This window comes from Ranitomeya imitator, chromosome 3 (assembly GCF_032444005.1).
Source record: "Ranitomeya imitator isolate aRanImi1 chromosome 3, aRanImi1.pri, whole genome shotgun sequence".
NCBI lineage: Eukaryota > Metazoa > Chordata > Amphibia > Anura > Dendrobatidae > Ranitomeya > Ranitomeya imitator.
The window spans coordinates 233,436,315-233,458,252 of record NC_091284.1 but is presented as its reverse complement, the minus strand read 5'-3'; the positions used below and the strand labels follow the sequence as shown (position 1 = coordinate 233,458,252).

At 42.4% G+C, this 21,938-nt stretch overlaps 1 protein-coding gene across 1 annotated transcript in view; it reads left to right on the top strand.

Annotated features, from left to right (window-relative positions):
* The window catches only part of LOC138669630 (polymeric immunoglobulin receptor-like), a 97,238-nt gene that overhangs the window by 55,500 nt on the left and 19,800 nt on the right, over positions 1–21,938 (top strand). Inside the window, exons 3-6 of the mRNA XM_069756277.1 lie at positions 3,764–4,108; positions 5,959–6,291; positions 21,110–21,436; positions 21,533–21,844. Coding sequence (XP_069612378.1) covers positions 3,764–4,108; positions 5,959–6,291; positions 21,110–21,436; positions 21,533–21,844 — 1,317 coding nt within the window. The remainder of the gene's footprint in view (positions 1–3,763; positions 4,109–5,958; positions 6,292–21,109; positions 21,437–21,532; positions 21,845–21,938) is intronic.

The window sequence follows — 21,938 nt, the reverse complement described above, 5'->3', positions numbered from 1 at the left end:
ACTGACATGATCCACTTCTGACTGATGTGGCTCAAACTCCTCATCAGATGAAGACTCCGCAGAAGACATTCTGATGCATGTTGAAATAAAAAAAAAGAAGAAATTAGGACATGTAGATCCAAAAAATTAAAAATAAATGCATTGGCTAGGATATACTCACATTGCTCTGGGTCTTGTCCACCAATGCATCCGAGAAGGGTCTTGTATTCTTTGGAGTCTGATGAGAAGTGACCAAAAACTTCCCCCAACCTTCCTTTTATAACCCTGCTGCTATGGGGGAGGCTTATCAGTGTCTAGACAACCTTATCTACAGTCTATTCAACCTTTGTTAAAAAAAACGCATGCGTCAAAAAAACGCATGCAAACGCATGTACAAAAAAACGCATGCGTCCCCATTGACGCCAATGTATTATTGGTCCCAAAAAAAACGCATGAAAACGCATGCGTTTTTTTGTGTCCAAAAAACGCCCCTCAAAAATACTACAAGTTGCATTTTTTGAAAATGAACGCATGCAGTAAAAAAACGCATGCGATTGAAAATGCGACCAAATGCGTACACAAAAAAACGCATGCGTTTTCAATGTTAAGTATAGGAAAAAAAATGCATGCGTTTTTTTGTGCAAAAAACGCTGCAGACAAAAACGCAAGTGTGAAACCACCCTAAGAGCTACTTCACCAAGCTTGGCATGAGTAAGTGTATCATTGGCAGAGGTACTAGAGATTGCACCACAATGCTTTCAATAGTCATTTACAATACATATAAAAAATAAACCTTTTGTATATAAAGTGTTTTGTATAACAATCCTACACTTGACAAAAATGTGATTTGTCAGGATATTTTTTTTTTGTACAAACCAATTTTTGCTAATTATTTGTCACTTTGCACAAGGCCACTCTGTGTTATTTTATTTTTTTTAAGACAGTCTCCCTAATCTACCATTTTAGTCGTGTTAAAAAGGTTGTCCACTACTTTTACATTGATGACCTATCCTTAGGCCTCCCCACACCCCAGCTGAGCATCTGTTATCGGTGCCAGTAGCGGCTGCTAGCCAAAAGTACTCACTTGCCAGCCAAGCTGTTCCATCTTCTGATAGTGGCCCATCCGCTGACTGCTGCAAACACCGAGACACCGAGACTCCGATAGCAACTGTTGGCGCGGGTGCTGGGTTTCAGATCCCGGCCTATCAGACATTGATGACCTATCCTAAGGATAGGTCATTAGTGTAAACAAAGTGGACAACCTCTTTAAAGTTCTGATGGATAACTGATCAATTATCCTGGCTGATTGCAAGCTGGCCATTTAGCTGCCATAGCTGGCAGATGAACAGTTGATCTTTCTCTTTTTCCAATGGCAAAATGTTGATTCATTTTCAGTGGCAGAGGAGAGAAAGCCACGGCCAGGCACCTTTCTTATAGTGGTTTATCTTATCTAAAAAGAAAAGATCAGGCATTTGAACTAAGATTGTTTGATTCTTATCAAGAGGCCTCCATACACATCAGACAATCATCCAACCCCCCCCCCCCCAAATATTGGTTGATACAGGCAACTTTTATCTATTGAGTAGTGGCTTTAGGTTTATAAATTGCTCTAAAGGGTCAGAAAAAATGTCTTCAATGGCACCCAATGTATAGGGGGCATACAAGTCAAAGAAGGTAGGAATGTGAGGGAGGAGGTGTTGAAAATTGTCAATTTAAGTGGTTAAAGGCAGCAAGTTAAACTGCATTTTACATTTAAAGATTTACAATTATCTTTCCATATAAACATGATGTCAATCACCCGATGAACAAGTAAATTGCTCGTTCATTAGGTGAACTGACCTTTTGTGCCGCACAAAATATCATCGTTCTTGGCGGTGCATCAGTCTTTGTAAGCAGAATTTGCGCTGCCAAGAACAATGGCAGCCTAGCAATCTATGACAGATTGCTTAATACTGAGCAATTGATAGGGTCAGCCAGTGTAAACAGGCTATTAAGTGACAGCAGATCATTAAAAGTTCACCGAACGGAATTTATTTAGGATTGCCTGTCAGTTTTTGTCAAATGGACCATGTTATACTAACCTCCTGTTAACACATGCTTGTACTGGAATTTTACTTAGACTAGAGATAATAATAATAATAATAATAATAATAATAATATCGTATCGTCTGAACATGGGACGAGGCTCTTCTGGAGAAGTGGAAGGTGAAGGTGCTCAAGTACTTTTCTATCATTTATGCAAACTTATCACAGAAACTTGGCACTCAATTTAATATGTAAATTCTTTATTTAAAGATGCTATCCCAACAGGAAAGTTCATTTTAATAAATTGATATTGGAATAATAATAATTTCCACAACTGAATGTGTTTAAAAAAAATGTTCCTGTGCTGCGATGATCTTATAAATGTGTCCATGCTGTGTATTGTGTAAGGGTGAGTTCACACAAAGCGTTTTCTCAGCATTTTTCTGTAACAAAACCTGATCTCTTGGCAGGAAAGAAGCTGAAGAAATAAAAGCATGTTTTCTTGTTTTTTCTTGTGTTTTTTGCTGCGGTTTTGGCGTGCTAGATATGTCTCTTGTGCATGCTGATAAACTTTAGTGCTGAAAAAAATTCTTATTCTATAAAATCAGGTTTTGGCACAAAATGCAGCAAAATTCGATACCAAGGTGTGAGATATCTGAAATCTCAGAGCCTTTGCTGGTACTGTAAAACACAGCTGAAAATTAGCATAAAAAAAGCATTAAAAAAAGTTGCAAAAATGCATAGTGTGAACTTTGTTGAGCTTAATGGTTGTTTCTGACCATACAAGAACATGGTCTGAACATAATATATCTAATGATCAGGGGAGCACACAAAAGACTATGCAGACTGGACCGCAGGGGATCACAACTGATTATTACTGTGAGGTAAAACATTGCTTAAAAACAGGCAGGGAAATGATTTGCCTCACAAAAAGAGCCAGCTGTGATCCCCTGCTGTCCTGTCAGTATACTCTCTTTTGCTTCCTCCCCTGCCCAGGAGCTGTGGTATGATCAGATCATGTTCCTGTATGGTCAAACTTATCATTATTCAGCTATCATTTGATTTCTTTTAGCTATAGATTATTTCTAATAGGTACCACTCCAGATTTTTGCTTTCAAACACTGAAGAAACACTGACCAAAATGACCTGATGCGTGAATGAGGCCTTATGCAAAATACTCCTTTAAGAGTAATCAGTCACCAGGTTTTTTGCTATGTAATCTGAAAGCACCATGATGTAGGGGCAAAGACCCTGATTCCAGTGATGTGTCACTCACAGTGTAGGGTTTTACTGTGTCAATACAATGAGTGTTTTCTCAGCAGGAGATGATCACTTCATGACTTGCTTTCTTGTGCCTCCTAGTCCCACAACACCTTCATCACTTATTAGAAGCTCTGAATATTCATTGTAGACAGAAACATGCGAATCAGAGGAGTGGGCGGGGTTATACACAGTTCAACAACTGAACTCTGCTAGATCTGCTATTGAAAAAACTGTAATTCTATCATAACTGCAGCACCCAGTAAAGTAAGTGGTGCATCGCTGCAATCAGGCTTCCTGCCCCTATTTCATGTTACTGTCAGATTACATAGCACATACCTGCTGACAGATTCTCTTTAACATATATTATGTGTTGATTCTCTATTGAAAGCTATTAATAATTGGTTGTCCTGTAGCGGACAACCTTTTAAAGAAACTTCTCCTGCCTTCTAAATGTAATGAAGTGTAACCCAATGTTGACATATTCTCTTAAATGCAGAGTCTGAAAAATTTGCCTGCCCAACACATGTGACTGGACAATCAGAAGGGTTAGTAACCATCAAGTGTGAATACTCAGTCGTTACCAAGGCCAATAAGTATAGTCGCAAATATTTTTGTAAAGAAGGAGGAAGAAGAGGAACATGTGCAAATGTTATCGCATCTACGAATGACTACAAACATCCGAACTATGGAGACCGTGCTATAATTGAAGACAATAACAAAGAAGGCTCAGTCATCATTAAACTTTCAGACTTGAAAAAAACTGATGAAGGCACGTACGTCGTCGGCTTGGGTACAGCTGCAAATGGATTAAAAGCTGTGTTCACTTTAGCCATTACTGAAGGTAATTATCACAAGACTAGATTGTGGCCCGATTCTAACGCATCGGGTATTCTAGAATATGCATGTCCCCGTAGTATATGGACAATGATGATTCCAGAATTCGCGGCAGACTGTGCCCGTCGCTGATTGGTCGAGGCAACCTTTATGACATCATCGTCACCATGGCAATCATTATGACATCATCGTCGCTGTGCCCGTTGCTGATTGGTTGAGGCAACCTTTATGACATCATTGTCGCCATGGCAACCATTATGACATCATCGTCGCTGTGCCCGTCACTGATTGGTCGAGGCCTGGCGGCCTCGACCAATCAGACGCGGGAAGTCTACGTCCTTTATGACATCATCGTCGCTGTGCCCGTCGTTGATTGGTCGAGGCCTGGTGGCCTCGACCAATCAGAGGCGCGGGATTTCTACGTCGATACTGTGCCCGTCTCTGATTGGTCGAGGCCTGGTGGCCTCGACCAATCAGAGACGCAGGATTTCCTGGACAGACAGACAGACAGACAGACAGACGGAAAAACCCTTAGGCAATTATATATATAGACTAGATTGTGGCCCGATTCTAACGCATCGGGTATTCTAGAATATGCATGTCCCCGTAGTATATGGACAATGATGATTCCAGAATTCGCGGCAGACTGTGCCCGTCGCTGATTGGTCGAGGCAACCTTTATGACATCGTCGTCGCCATGGCAACCATTATGACATCTACGTCGATACTGTGCCCGTTGCTGATTGGTCGAGGCCTGGCGGCCTCGACCAATCAGACGCGGGATGTCTACGTCCTTTATGACATCATCGTCGCTGTGCCCGTCGCTGATTTGTCGAGGCCTGGCGGCCTCGACCAATCAGAGACGCGGGATTTCTACGTCGATACCGTGCCTGTCTCTGATTGGTCGAGGCCTGGCGGCCTCGACCAATCAGAGACGCGGGATTTCCAGGACAGACAGAAAGACAGACAGACAGACAGACAGACGGAAAAACCCTTAGGCAATTATATATATAGATGAATGCACAAATGCTCTTATAAAATCCCTCCAGTTATCGCTTCTATGTTCTTGGGCAGCCTGAAGATGGCAATACACCTCGTATAGTTGTCAGAAAATGACCAATGGCTACATCCTGATTCCACTGTACTTATAAAAGCTCAGCTTACCGTTCATATGTTCCCTGTGGCTGATAGAAGAACAATACATGGACTCTTTGTAGCCCAATAATTCATAATATTCGTAGTGAGAACGGATTACAAAACCTTTCTCTTGAAGGAAATCATATACAGAATGTAGACACTGTTCATTTTGTAAGTTGATGTACAGTATACAGTGAATGATATTGACTTGGCTTCTGGTTTACATAGAGTTAAACACCGTATTACTTGTAGAACGGATTATGTTGTTTGCGCTTTTCATTTCATCTATATAGGGAAGACAACCTGTCTATTGTTTAAAAGTATCAGTGTCATCGTTATCTAGTTAATTACGAGCAAGGTGAACCCCTCCAAAAGAATGAAACTGAAAGGTAGAAGACACAGATTAGATATTAGACAAAACATTTCGACAGTTAGGGTGATCAATGAGCGGAACAGGCTGAAACGAGAGGTGGTGAGTTCTCCTTCAATGGAAGTTTGCAAACAGAGGCTGGACAGACATCTGTCTGGGATGATTTAGTGACTCCTGCTTTGAGCAGGGGGTTGGACATGGTGGCCCTGGAGGTACCGTCCAATTCTAACAGTATATGATTCACACCTCAAAAACTCAGTGTGCATATATCAATAGAGGCTTTTATGTTAATCAATGGAGTAATGCATTAATATATTATACTTTAACTATTTTGAATAATTAATTCACAGACTCAGTCATTCCAAAAGAGGCAAAACTGGTCTACGGTCAACTGAGGGGAGCAGCAAACTTCCATTGTGAATTTGGAGATGAATATGCCAAAGAGAGGATATATCTTTGCAAAATAGGAAAGCCTGGCTGCCAGACTATTATAGACAACGCACAGGAAATTGATCCTGCATACTATGGAAGAATTATTCTGCAAGAAGATGAAAAGAGGCCAGGAAGTTTCACCGTAAAAATAATACAATTGAGAATGGAAGATGCTGGGAGTTTTTCTTGTGGTGTGGGTCATTTTGGAGGAGATGGAGATACTATTGATTTTGATTTGAGAATCAATGAAGGTGAGAAAAAAATACTGACATACACTGTTCAACAACAAAAACCATACAAATCTCTAACATTATCTCTAATATAGACTATTATAAAAGTACCAAGTTTGAGTACCCTTCAGCATATCCAGATATGACAGTCATACAGACGTATAAAAGCAATAGAAAAAACAGTCTTCAAAAAATCTAAACGTTAATTTCCTTGAAGTATAAATGAACTAATACTATAATAATGGATTACTTGTTTTTTATGTCTGAGGGAGATGGGCCATCCCTTCAAAAAGTGTTATGATAAGACTATTAACAAAAGTATTATATTTCAAAGAAATATTAGGGTCTGTGCTTTCTGAAGACCTCTTTGTCTACTGCTTACACTTGCTGGCCAGCAATCTGTGGAAGCTCCATACAGTGCCCCAGAAACACCTACACCTCCCAAAAAATAAGATTAGAATGAATGATTAGAATTATGCTTAATATATATATATATATATATATATATATATATATATATATATATATATTAACCTATGATACAACTATTTAAACAACATAGTGGCATTTGGTGATTGGTGACAGCTGTCACTCAGTGTGATTGTCAGAACATTATTCTAAGATACCTAGAATTTTATTGGTTTAGATAAGAGGCACAGAGACTGTATACATGTGACTTATTTGGCCGGCCACCATTCTAGCTAGTGTCCCAACACCTGAAGATGCCTTTACAGTGAAACATGTTGGGGGGGACACTTGTGCTGTTCTAATAATTTGTCCTATCTTGCCAATAGAGTTGACATTTGTAGTGCCACCATCAGATAATCTTGACCCACGCCTCTCTATACAATTGGAATGATTTAGGCAGCGTAGGCACAAAAATGTATAAATATGTAAATACCCCACTTTTTAAATATCAATAAAAGTTAAGTATATGTATTATATATGTATATATATATACAGGTCCTTCTCAAAAAATTAGCATATAGTGTTAAATTTCATTATTTACCATAATGTAATGATTACAATTAAACTTTCATATATTATAGATTCATTATCCACCAACTGAAATTTGTCAGGTCTTTTATTGTTTTAATACTGATGATTTTGGCATACAACTCCTGATAACCCAAAAAACCTGTCTCAATAAATTAGCATATCAAGAAAAGGTTCTCTAAACGACCTATTACCCTAATCTTCTGAATCAACTAATTAACTCTAAACACATGCAAAAGATACCTGAGGCTTTTATAAACTCCCTGCCTGGTTCATTACTCAAAACCCCCATCATGGGTAAGACTAGCGACCTGACAGATGTCAAGAAGGCCATCATTGATACCCTCAAGCAAGAGGGTAAGACCCAGAAAGAAATTTCTCAACAAATAGGCTGTTCCCAGAGTGCTGTATCAAGGCACCTCAATGGTAAGTCTGTTGGAAGGAAACAATGTGGCAGAAAACGCTGTACAACGAGAAGAGGAGACCGGACCCTGAGGAAGATTGTGGAGAAGGACCAATTCCAGACCTTGGGGAACCTGAGGAAGCAGTGGACTGAGTCTGGTGTGGAAACATCCAGAGCCACCGTGCACAGGCGTGTGCAGGAAATGGGCTACAGGTGCCGCATTCCCCAGGTAAAGCCACTTTTGAGCTACAGAGAAGCAGCACTGGACTGTTGCTAAGTGGTCCCAAGTACTTTTTTCTGATGAAAGCAAATTTTGCATGTCATTCGGAAATCAAGGTGCCAGAGTCTGGAGGAAGACTGGGGAGAAGGAAATGCCAAAATGCCTGAAGTCCAGTGTCAAGTACCCACAGTCAGTGATGGTGTGGGGTGTCATGTCAGCTGCTGGTGTTGGTCCACTGTGTTTCATCAAGGGCAGGGTCAATGCAGCTAGCTATCAGGAGATTTTGGAGCACTTCATGCTTCCATCGGCTGAAATGCTTTATGGAGATGAAGATTTCATTTTTCAGCACGACCTGGCACCTGCTCACAGTGCCAAAACCACTGGTAAATGGTTTACTGACCATGGTATTACTGTGCTCAATTGGCCTGCCAACTCTCCTGACCTGAACCCCGTAGAGAATCTGTGGGATATTGTGAAGAGAAAGTTGAGAGACGCAAGACCCAACACTCTGGATGAGCTTAACGCCGCTATTGAAGCATCCTGGGCCTCCATAACATCTCAGCAGTGTCACAGGCTGATTGCCTCCATGCCACGCCGCATTGAAGCAGTCATTTCTGCCAAAGGATTCCCGACCAAGTATTGAGTGCATAACTGAACATTATTATTTGATGGTTTTTTTGTTTGTTATTAAAAAACACTTTTATTTGATTGGATGGGTGAAATATGCTAATTTATTGAGACAGGTTTTTTGGGTTATCAGGAGTTGTATGCCAAAATCATCAGTATTAAAACAATAAAAGACCTGACAAATTTCAGTTGGTGGATTATGAATCTATAATATATGAAAGTTTAATTGTAATCATTACATTATGGTAAATAATGAAATTTAACACTATATGCTAATTTTTTGAGAAGGACCTGTATATATAGAGAGAGAGAGAGAGTCCAAGAAGTTAAAGGCAGCACACCATTGCAAATGAGTTCAAAAAGTGTTCAAGTTTAATAGCCCATCATGGTGACGTTTCAGCTCATGGAGAGCCTTTCTCTCCATGAGCTGAAACATCGCCATGATGGGCTATTAAGCTTGAACACTTTTTGAACTCATGTGCAATGGTGTGCTGCCTTTGACTTCTTGGACTCTCATTAAAAGGTTTGGTACATGCCTGAAGCTGAAGTCTTTTTGTGGTAGTTGTGCATGAGGTTCTTAATTTTATTAGATGGTAAAGCTGCCTGTTGTGAATTCTGTGGCTGAGTTCACTCCTGTGGTCACAAGTGGTATTGCAGTCTCTGGGCTTCCTCCCTCAGGTGTTTTGGTGAGCTCGTTGGCTGCTTTGCTATTTAGCTCCACCTGAGTCTGTCTTCCTTGCTCCTTGTCAATGTTCTAGTGTTGGATCTGAGCTACTGCATCTTTCCTTGGGCCTGCTGCTCTGCTAGATAAGTGCTTCTAGTTTGTTTTCTGTTTTTTCTGTCCAGCTTGCTATTAACTTTTGCTGGAAGCTCTGAGAAGCAAAGGGGTGCACCGCCGTGCTGTTAGTTCGGCACGGTGGGTCTTTTTGCCCCTTTGCGTGGTTTTCGTTTTAGGGTTTTTTGTAGACTGCATAGTTCTCTTTGCTATCCTCGCTCTGTCTAGAATATCGGGCCTCACTTTGCTGAATCTATTTCATTCCTACGTTTGTCTTTTCATCTTGCTAACAGTCATTATATGTGGGGGGCTGCCTATTCCTTTGGGGTATTTCTCTGAGGTAAGTCAGGCTTGTATTTCTATCTTCAGGCTAGTCAGCTCCTCAGGCAGTGCCGAGTTGCATAGGTAGTGATAGGCGCAATCCACTGCTGCTTATAGTTGTGTGAGGATAGATCAGGTACTGCAGTCTACAGAGCTTCCACCTCTCAGAGCTCGTCCTATTGTTTTTGGTTATTGCCAGATCTCTGTATGTGCGCTGATTACTGCACGCTGTGTTGCCTGATTGCCAGCCATAACAGTACAAGGAGCCCCACCAATGATTCCCAATAGAGGGAAAAAAGAAATCCTGACATCATTTTTTTTTCTTAGCTCTGTCTTCAGTCTTTTTTTTCCCCTAGACATTAGAGTGCTTCAGGACACAGCTGTGGACATGGATATTCAGGCTCTGTGCTCCTCAATGGATAATCTCGTTGTAAATGTACAAAAGATTCAAGATACTATTGATCAGAAATCGATGCTAGAACCAAGAATTCCGATTCCTGATTTGTTTTTTGGTGACAGAACTAAGTTCCTGAGCTTCAGAAATAATTGTAAGCTATTTTTGGCCTTGAAACCTCATTCTTCTGGTAATCCTATTCAACAGGTTTTGATTATTATTTCTTTTTTGCGCGGCGACCCACAGGACTGGGCGTTTTCTCTTGCACCAGGAGATTCTGCATTGAGTAATGTTGATGCATTTTTCCAGGCGCTGGGATTGCTTTACGATGAGCCTAATTCAGTGGATCAGGCTGAGAAAAATCTGCTGGCTTTATGCCAGGGTCAGGATGATGTAGAAGTATATTGTCAGAAATTTAGGAAGTGGTCAGTACTCACTCTGTGGAATGAATCTGCACTAGCGGCTTTGTTCAGAAAGGGTCTCTCTGAAGCTCTTAAGGATGTAATGGTGGGATTTCCTATGCCTGCTGGTTTGAATGAGTCTATGTCCTTGGCCATTCAGATCGGTCGTCGCTTGCGCGAGCGTAAATCTGTGCACCATCTGGCGGTATTGTCTGAGAGTAAACCTGAGCCTATGCAGTGCGACAGGACTATGACTAAAGTAGAACGGCAAGAACACAGACGTCTGAACAGACTGTGTTTCTATTGTGGTGATTCTACTCATGCTATTTCTAATTGTCCTAAACGCACTAGGCGGTTCGATAGCTCTGCCGTTATTGGTACTGTACAGTCCAAATTCCTTTTGTCCATTACCTTAATGTGCTCTTTGTCATCATATTCTGTCATGGCGTTTGTGGATTCAGGCGCTGCCCTGAATCTGATGGATTTGGATTATGCTAAACGTTGTGGATTTTTCTTGGAGCCTTTGCGGTGTCCTATTCCGTTGAGAGGAATTGATGCTACACCTTTGGCCAAGAATAAGCCTCAGTACTGGGCCCAGCTGACCATGTGCATGGCTCCTGCACATCAGGAAGTTATTCGCTTTCTGGTACTGCATAATTTGCATGATGTGGTCGTGTTGGGGTTGCCATGGCTACAAACCCATAATCCAGTATTGGATTGGAACTCTATGTCGGTAACCAGCTGGGGTTGTCAGGGAGTACATGGTGATGTTCCATTTTTGTCTATTTCGTCATCCATTCCTTCTGACATCCCAGAGTTCTTGTCGGACTTTCAGGATGTATTTGAAGAGTCCAAGTCTGATGCCCTACCTCCGCATAGGAATTGTGATTGTGCTATCGATTTGATTCCTGGTAGTAAATTCCCTAAGGGTCGTTTATTTAATTTGTCCGTACCTGAACACACCGCTATGCGCAGTTATGTGAAGGAGTCCCTGGAGAAGGGACATATTCGCCCATCGTCGTCACCATTGGGAGCAGGGTTCTTTTTTGTAGCCAAGAAGGATGGTTCGCTAAGACCGTGTATTGATTACCGCCTTCTTAATAAGATCACTGTTAAGTTTCAGTATCCCTTGCCATTGATTTCTGACCTGTTTGCTCGGATTAAGGGGGCTAGTTGGTTTACTAAGATTGATCTTCGTGGTGCGTATAATCTGGTGAGAATCAGGCAGGGAGATGAATGGAAAACGGCATTTAATACGCCCGAGGGTCATTTTGAGTATCTGGTGTTGCCGTTCGGACTTGCCAATGCTCCATCTGTTTTTCAGTCTTTTATGCATGACATTTTCCGTGAGTATCTGGATAAATTCTTGATTGTTTACTTGGATGACATTTTGATCTTCTCAGATGATTGGGAGTCTCATGTGAAGCAAGTCAGAATGGTTTTCCAGGTACTGCGTGCTAATTCCTTGTTCGTGAAGGGATCAAAGTGTCTCTTCGGTGTGCAGAAAGTTTCATTTTTGGGGTTCATCTTTTCCCCTTCTACTATCGAGATGGATCCGGTTAAGGTTCAGGCCATCCAGGATTGGACTCAGCCGACATCTCTAAAAAGTCTGCAGAAATTCCTGGGCTTTGCTAATTTTTATCGTCGCTTCATCTGTAATTTTTCTAGCATTGCCAGACCATTGACCGATTTGACCAAGAAGGGTGCTGATTTGGTTAATTGGTCTTCTGCTGCCGTGGAAGCTTTTCAGGAGTTGAAGCGTCGTTTTTGCTGTGCCCCTGTGTTGTGTCAACCTGATGTTTCTCTTCCGTTCCAGGTCGAGGTTGATGCTTCTGAGATTGGTGCAGGGGCGGTTTTGTCACAGAGAGGTTCTGGTTGCTCAGTGTTCAAACCATGTGCTTTCTTTTCCAGGAAATTTTCTGCTGCTGAGCGTAATTATGATGTGGGCAACCGAGAGTTGCTGGCCATGAAGTGGGCATTCGAGGAGTGGCGTCATTGGCTTGAGGGTGCTAAGCATCGCGTGGTGGTATTGACTGATCATAAGAACCTTACTTATCTTGAGTCTGCCAAGCGCTTGAATCCTAGACAGGCCCGTTGGTCGTTATTTTTTGCTCGTTTTGATTTTGTGATTTCATACCTTCCGGGCTCTAAAAATGTGAAGGCGGATGCTCTGTCTAGGAGTTTTGTGCCCTTCGGTGCTGGCCGGTCATCCAGGAATCTTTGGTACCAGGGAGTTGGTTGCTAGATCCTTCTGGTGGCCATCTCTGTCACGGGATGTGCGTGCTTTTGTGCAGTCCTGTGGAATTTGTGCTAGGGCTAAGCCCTGCTGTTCACGTGCCAGTGGGTTGCTTTTGCCCTTGCCGGTCCCGAAGAGGCCTTGGACACATATTTCGATGGATTTCATTTCTGACCTTCCCGTTTCTCAAAAAATGTCGGTCATTTGGGTGGTCTGTGATCGCTTTTCTAAAATGGTCCATCTGGTGCCCTTGGTTAAATTGCCTTCCTCCTCTGATTTGGTGCCTTTGTTCTTCCAGCATGTGGTTCGTTTACATGGCATTCCTGAGAATATTGTTTCTGACAGAGGTTCCCAGTTTGTCTCGAGGTTCTGGCGAGCCTTTTGTGGTAGGATGGGCATTGACCTATCTTTCTCCTCGGCCTTCCATCCTCAGACTAATGGCCAGACCGAACGAACCAATCAGACCTTGGAAACATATCTGAGATGTTTTGTTTCCGCTGACCAGGATGATTGGGTGTCATTTTTGCCGTTGGCTGAGTTCGCCCTTAATAATCGGACCAGCTCGGCTACCTTGGTCTCTCCATTTTTCTGCAATTCTGGGTTCCATCCTCGTTTCTCTTCAGGACAGGTTGAGTCTTCGGACTGTCCTGGTGTGGATTCTGTGGTGGACAGGTTGCAGCAGATCTGGACTCAGGTAGTGGACAATTTGACCTTGTCCCAGGAGAAGGCTCAGCTTTTCGCTAATCGCAGACGCCGTGTGGGACCCCGACTTCGTGTTGGGGATCTGGTTTGGTTATCTTCTCGTCATATTCCTATGAAGGTTTCCTCTCCTAAATTTAAACCTCGTTTTATTGGTCCGTATAGGATTTCTGAGATTCTCAATCCGGTGTCTTTTCGTCTGACCCTCCCAGACTCCTTTTCCATACATAATGTATTCCATAGGTTGTTGTTGAGGAGATACGTGGCACCTATGGTTCCATCTGTGGAGCCTCCTGCCCCTGTTTTGGTGGAGGGGGAATTGGAGTATATTGTGGAGAAGATTTTGGATTCTCGTGTCTCTAGACGGAAACTCCAGTATCTGGTCAAATGGAAGGGTTATGCTCAGGAAGATAATTCCTGGGTTTTTGCCTCTGATGTCCATGCCCCAGATCTTGTTCGTGCCTTTCATGTGGCTCATCCTGGTCGGCCTGGGGGTTCTGGTGAGGGTTCGGTGACCCCTCCTCAAGGGGGGGGGGTACTGTTGTGAATTCTGTGGCTGAGTTCACTCCTGTGGTCACAAGTGGTATTGCAGTCTCTGGGCTTCCTCCCTCAGGTGTTTTGGTGAGCTCGTTGGCTGCCTTGCTATTTAGCTCCACCTGAGTCTGTCTTCCTTGCTCCTTGTCAATGTTCAAGTGTTGGATCTGAGCTACTGCATCTTTCCTTGGGCCTGCTGCTCTGCTAGATAAGTGCTTCTAGTTTGTTTTCTGTTTTTTCTGTCCAGCTTGCTATTAACTTTTGCTGGAAGCTCTGAGAAGCAAAGGGGTGCACCGCCGTGCTGTTAGTTCGGCACGGTGGGTCTTTTTGCCCCTTTGCATGGTTTTCGTTTTAGGGTTTTTTGTAGACTGCATAGTTCTCTTTGCTATCCTCGCTCTGTCTAGAATATCGGGCCTCACTTTGCTGAATCTATTTCATTCCTACGTTTGTCTTTTCATCTTGCTAACAGTCATTATATGTGGGGGGCTGCCTATTCCTTTGGGGTATTTCTCTGAGGTAAGTCAGGCTTGTATTTCTATCTTCAGGCTAGTCAGCTCCTCAGGCAGTGCCGAGTTGCATAGGTAGTGATAGGCGCAATCCACTGCTGCTTATAGTTGTGTGAGGATAGATCAGGTACTGCAGTCTACAGAGATTCCACCTCTCAGAGCTCGTCCTATTGTTTTTGGTTATTGCCAGATCTCTGTATGTGCGCTGATTACTGCACGCTGTGTTGCCTGATTGCCAGCCATAACAGCTGCCCACTCTTCTTGGCAAAAAGCACCAGTTCCTGTAAATTCCTGGGCTGTCTAGCATGAACTGAGAGCTTGAGATCCTCAGAGTGGCGTAATAATATTGAGGTCAGGAGACAGAGATGGCCACTCCAGAACCTTCACTTTATTCGTCTGTAGCCAATGACAGGTCACCTTGGCCTTGTGTTTTGGATCATTTTCATATTGGAACATCCAAGTACATCCCAGGTGCAGCTTATGGGCTGGTGACTGCAAATTTGCCTCCAGTATTTGCTGATAACATGCTGGATTCAACTTTCTTTCAACTTTGGCCAAGTTTCCTGTGCCTTTGTAGCTCATACACCCCCAAAACATTAGCGATCCACCTCCGTGCTTTACAGTAGGAATGTTGATCCTTTCATTATAGGCCTTGTTGACCTCTCTCCAAATGTAACATTTATGGTTGTGCCAAAAAGTTCAATTTTGATCTCATCACACCAAATTACCTTGTTCCAGAAGTTTTGAGGCTGGTCTCTGTGCTGTTTTTTGTATTGTAGGGGAGCTACTTTGTGACATTTGCGCAGTAATGGCTTTCTTCTGGCGACTCGACTATGCAGCCAATTTGTCTTCAAGTGCCTCCTTATTGTGCATCTTGAAACAACCACACCGCTAGTTTTCAGCGAGTCCTGTATTTCAGCTGATATTATTTGTGGGTTTTTCTATGCATCACAAACAATTTTCCTGGCACTTGTGGACGACATTTTTGTTGGTCTACCTGACCATGTGTTAGGGCTAGCGGAACGCACCGAGTTTAGGAAGGAAACAACAAGGTGCATTCGCAGCCCGGGGTCCACCATGCAGAGATATCTGCTGCAAAGTAATTGGCGGCACTATATGGGGGTATAAGTGAACTCTGTTAACTTCACAGAATCACAAAGATATGAAAACGTTGTGCCCTGTTAACCTCACAGAGGATCACAGCTACCTTACTGAGCAAAGCAAAGAGAGTGGTCATGCAGACAGCATAGCACACAAACAACTCCTCACCGGAGGTGCCGGTATTCTAGGAGCTTATTTCAGCCAACCCTGACCCCATGCAGACATGACCACCAAGTAGCAAAGCTCATAACATAGGTTGATACTAGCTCATGGCCGTGCAACCATGAGAACCTTATATAGCTGCAGCAGACAAGGACCTTCCTAGTTGTCCAATTGGAGCTGCTACAGGACCTGAGCGTGTGACCCCCGACCTCCAATGAGAGGTCCTCCCGTGGGCATGCTCAGTGTGTACAAAGCAGGACTTAGTCCCAGAAAAGCCTGCTCACCGCTGACCAGTGCTGGCTACAAAAGCAGAGCCTGGAAAGGCAGCAGTAACCCTTTGTACAGTATCAGACTGAGCGCGATGCTGGGACTGACGTCTGCGCTGAGCAGGCTCCCCTGCGGCTGATGAAGAATGGGAGACTGCAGCAGCATGGCTTGAGATTCCCCCTGTGCAGCAGGGGGAACTCGACCCCTAACACCGTGGTTTTGTTTTTCCAGAGCCCCTGATTTTCCATTTGTTAATCACAGTTTGAAAGCTGCTGACTGGCATTATCAATTCCTTAAATATCTTTTTGTATCCCTTTCCTGTTTTATACAGTGTAACTGGCTTTTCGCGTAGATCCATTGATAATTCTTTTGCTTTCCCAATGACTCACAATCCAGAAATGTCAGTGACTGGATGAAAGCTGCAAGAGTCTGTCTGGATCCCAGAAACTCACTCAGCTTTTATGCACACACTGATTACAAGCAAACAGGTCACAAGTGAGGATGTTACCTTTAGTAGCCATTCAAACCCATTTGTGTCAACTTCTGTGCATGTTATCAGGCCAAAATGAACATTTAATCAGGGTCATTTGGACATTTTGGGTTGTCATTATTATTTAAAACTAGATGGCAGCCCGATTCTAAGGAATCGGGAGTCTAGAATCCATATATACTTTATTTATTCAAATGTAAGAATAATACAATTAATAAATAATAGTAAGAAAGAACAAAAAATGGCTGCACTTACCAGCTCTTGACAATTCTTGTTATTTAAGAAATTGCTGGGCAATAATGGACAATGTCCTTATGTGGCAAATAATAGAGCAATATACCCAATGTGGCAAAGAAGAGGTTAATAAGCGGCAGTCTCTCAGTATAACAGTCAGTGAATAATAGGCAGTATATGGAGAAAACACCAAACAAAAGTTCAAAATTGGTGTGAAAATGTCACTGAACCACTTCACAACTAAATATATATAGTTTTGGTAAATGGTATTATCATTTTTTTGACGAAATTCGGCAGGAGCTTGAAGAGCAACGTCACTGGGCCCGCCTCCACGCAGTAGAAACATGCTGTGAGGTAAAAATTCAAAAATCACACCAAAATGGTGGGCGGAGTGTGTCACAGTACGGCACGTTTCTGATTGGTCGCTCGCAGCAGGCGGCAACCAATCAGACACTGGACACTGTTGACGTCACTTATCTCCGGACATTAGCTCCGGACATTAGCTCCGGACAGGAAGTTGGCACAAATTGCAGGAAGTAGTATTCTAGGCAATTATATATTAGAAGAGAAAACACAGTAGTTTGACCGTAAATAGCTTCACCCAACCACTAACCATGAGTTGAGAAAAAGTTTTGGTGTTATCATTCATTTTCTCTGAAAAAAGGCCAAGATAGCAAAAATTCATCCAGGGTATGTAAACTTTTGAACAAAACTGTATATGCCTCCCATGCCCTTAATGTTTTCCCCTTTCATATAATTTTCCTGAATGTCACTTCATCCTCTGCACTTAGTTTGTTTGCATCTGGTTTGACCAGATCAGGCAGCTCCCTGAGCCTTTTTTACCTAATCTCACAGCCAGAACAAACCTCATCCCTAGCCTTAGTGTCTTGCACCGTCTACTATATATATATATATATATATATATATATATATATATATATACTGCTGCAAAAAATAAAGGGAACACTAAAATACCACATCCTAGATATCACTGGATGAAATATTTCAGTTGCAAATCTTTATTCATTACATAGTGGAATGTGTTGAGAACAATAAAACATAAAAATGTATCATTGATCAATGTAAATCAAAATTAATATCCCATGGAGGTCTGGATTTGGAATGATATTCAAAATCAAAGTGTAAAATCAAATTACAGGTTAGTCCAACTTCAGTGGAAATGCCTCAAGACAAGGAAATGATGTTATGTTGTGTGTGCGGCCTCCACGTGCCCGTATGACCTCTCTACAATGCCTGTGCATGCTCCTGATGAGGCGGCAGATGGTCTCCTGATGGATCTCCTCCCAGACCAGGACTAAAGCATCCGCCAATTCCTCGACAGTCTGTGGTGCAACATGACATTGGTGGATGGTGCGAGACATGATGTTCCAGATGTGTTCAATCGGATTCAGGACTGGGGAATGGACGGACCAGTCCATAGCTTCAATGCCTTCATCTTGCAGGAACTGCTGATACACTCCAGACACATGAGGTCTGGCATTGTCCTGCTTTAGGAGGAACCCAGGGCCAACCGTACCAGCATATGGACTCACAAGGGGTTTGAGGATCTCATCTCAGTACCTAATGGCAGTCAGGCTACCTCTGTCGAGCACATGGAGGGCTGTACGGCCCTCCAAAGAAATGCCACCCCACATCATTACTGACCCACTGCCAAACTGGTCATGCTGAAGGATGTTGCAGGCAGCAGATTGCTCTCTACGGTGTCTCCAGACTCTGTCACGTCTGTCACATGTGCTCAGTGTGAACCTGCTTTCATCTGTGAAGAGAACAGGGCGCCAGTGTCGAATTTGCCGATCCTGGTGTTCTGTGGCAAATGCCCAGCATCCTGCATGGTATTGGGCTGTGAGCACAACCCCCATCAGTGGATGTCGGGCACTCAGACCATCCTCATGGAGTCGGTTTCTAACCGTTTGTGCAGACATATGCGCATTTGTGGCCTGCTGGAGGTCATTTTGCAGGGCTCTGGCAGTGCTCCTCCTGTTCCTCCTTGCACAAAGGCTGAGGTAGCAGTCCTGCTGCTGGGCTGTTGCCCTCCTATGGCACCCTCCATGTCTCCTGGTGTACTGGCCTGTCTCCTGGTAGCGCCTCTGGACACTACCCTGACAGACAAAGCAAATCTTCTTGCCACAGCTTGCATTGATGTGCCATCCTGGATGAGCTGCACTACCTTAGCCATTTCTGTGGGTTGTAGAGTCAGTCTCATGCTACCATGAGTGTAAAAGCACAGCCAACATTCAAAAGTGACCAAAACATCAGCCAGAAAGCATTGGTACTGAGATGTGGTCTGTGGTCCCCACCTGCAGAACCACTCCTTTATTGAGTGTGTCTTGATAATTGCCAATAATTTCCATCTGTTGTCTATTCCATTTGCCCAACAGCATGTGAAATTGATTGTCAAACTGTGTTGCTTTCAAAGTGGACAGTTTGATTTCACAGAAGTTTGATTTACTTGGAGTTATATTCTGTTGTTTAAGTGTTCCCTTTATTTTTTGTATAGGTATATGTATATGCAGTGTATATATATATATATATGTGTGTGTATGTTTGTGTGTGCCCACAAACCTCAGCTTCTTCTGCAGAGCAGCACAATACATATCTCAGCTACTACAGAACATCATTATACAACTTAGCTTCTGCAGAACATCATATTACACACCTCAGTTGCTGCAGAAGCTCACGATACACACCTCAGCTGCTGCAGAACATTATAATACACAACTCAGCTACTGCAGAACCCCATAATACACATCAGCTGCTGCAGAATATCATACTACATCTTAGCTGTTATCTCTGCAATAAATTGATAGAATGGCTTTTATTTCCACATTGAGCCATTACACGGTGATCTCGAGACAGCATTTTGTAATGTATGACACTGAGGCTTCCAATGCTATTTTGCCACATGATAAGGAACCAGCCAGCTGATGTCTCCTGCACCCCCGAGCAGGAGGAATCAGACATTGACTCTATTATTGCAGATGTGTAGGTTTTTCTCTGATGCTGTCATGTTTCTGATGAAACATACATTTAATATTCATCCTGCAACTATGATGACTAGCCCAAGAGTACGGTCCCCTGAGGCTTCTCCCTGTTTTGCTCCCCTAGACTGTTTATAATTTTGTAACGTGACACTGACATGGTGAGTCCTAAAGGTGTGTAATATGCGCTCTGTTTCATTCTATTTGCTGAATGGAGCAGTCATCATGAGATTGCTGACATATGATTTGCAGACTTGTGATCATGTGATGACTGATATGGATTATATAAGGCACTCGGCGCTTATCACATGCAACGCAGCTCGCCATATTCCCTGCGCCAGGAAACATGATTTATTCATCAAGCGGAAAACAGAATATACAACGGGTTATCCTATTTACCCTAACTGCTACACCGACTACATTTACCCTGTCTGTGTAACAGACCCACCGCACTGGTAAATTTCCCTGTGCTAGGACACGTGGTTCCCTAAACAAGCAGCATACAGTTTCTGATGAAGGTCTATACCCAGACCGAAAACGTTTATTGATCACTGTATGTAAAATAAATTGGAACCCTTTTTTTCAACACGATACATTTTGAGTGCCGAGTTTTCTATTTATATTACATGTGATGACTGATGTTCCTCCTGATTCTCTCAATTAAAATTAGAGCAAAGTGCGAAGCGGTAAGAACACTTTATAGACCACTAAAGCAGAGGATCAAAGGCGCAGAAGAAGTCTATGTTTGAGTTTTACCACCCAGGATACAATGTGCACCATTATGCCCACAGATGAGGCCTAGTTCACATTTATCTTGTGTTCTGTGGTGAATACTGCATCAGGGTTTGAGATGAAATCCTCCAAAAATGTGATTCACCCCCTGAAGGAGATAGTTGGCGGCAGACATAATTACTTTGGACTAGCCAGTGTTATCATGGTTTTCATATTGTTTATATGGGCACAAAGGCATGAAAGACCACATTTATATGTCTGCCTAAAAGACGAAAACCAACAGAACAAAGGTCAAACAGGTTCCAAAGTTACTCCATGTGTTTTAGGTCTGACTGTCTTGCCTGTGTTCTCATGGCATCCATATTTTTTAGTTGTACAAAATAGCATGGTAGACCATGATTTTGTGCGTGCCTAAAATGATGGCTACCATGGGAAAGGAGGCCAAATAGAGTCCAAAGTTATTATGATTTCCTGATTATACTAAATTGCTCTGTCTGGGTTCTGACAGGGGTTTTGTGTAAACCCATTTTTGAGGATATAGATGGAATGCCAATGCTGTGCTGAGTGTAGAGCACAGGATAAGTATGAATCTAGCCTAAAACTTTCATAAAGATGCCTCTCATTCCATTATTGAGTTCCACCTTTAATACTGGTCCAAAACCACAAAAACAGAAAAGAAGCAGCCCATCTGGTCCATTATTACTACTAACTGTGATGTGATATTGGTGTTTGTCTTCAACAGAGACTGATATACCGCAAGGATCAAGATCACTGTCAACAAGTTTGGGTGGATCAATATCTGCTCTGTGTAACTATGATTCTAAAAAGGATTACACTTTTAAGTTTTGGTGTAAGTTGGAAGGTTCAGTTTGTACTCCACTCATAAATACAGATGGCTATGTGAAGGATGATTTTGAAGGGAAAATTGCCATTTATGATGATCCCATAAATGGCACTATGCAGGTCCTTATGAACCAAATAACCAAAGAAGATGAAGGCTGGTACTGGTGTGTGCTGACAGATGGAAAACATGATCAAACTTCAACTGTGCAAATCAAGATTTCGGAAGGTACAAGACATATACCTGATATCAATAAATATGACTTTTCAGTATCTCTTCTATATTTTGACAACTGTTTTAATCATACTATCATTATTTTTTTAGGAAGTCTTGAAGGACTGACTGGTGGTCAAATAATAAATGTAAAAACTGGGGAAACTATTAAGATACCATGCTCCTATCCATGTCGATTTAACACTCACCAAAAATATTGGTGCAAATTAAGTGGCATCAATTGTAAGGAAGTAATCTCTCACGTTAATGATGATGAACGTGGTCTTAGTGTATCATGTAAGACTCGGGAACTAGTCCTCACCATTGAAACAATATCCCAAAAAGACAGCGGATGGTATTGGTGTGGAGTCAAAAAAGATGGAAAATTTGGAAACACTATAGCAGTGCGAGTTATAGTGGATGGTGAGTTTTTGTACTGATTAGCCAAATGTCAAGCATATTGGGACATACTGTAGTTGTATGACATTAACAATTGCAACTAAGAATTAGACAATGT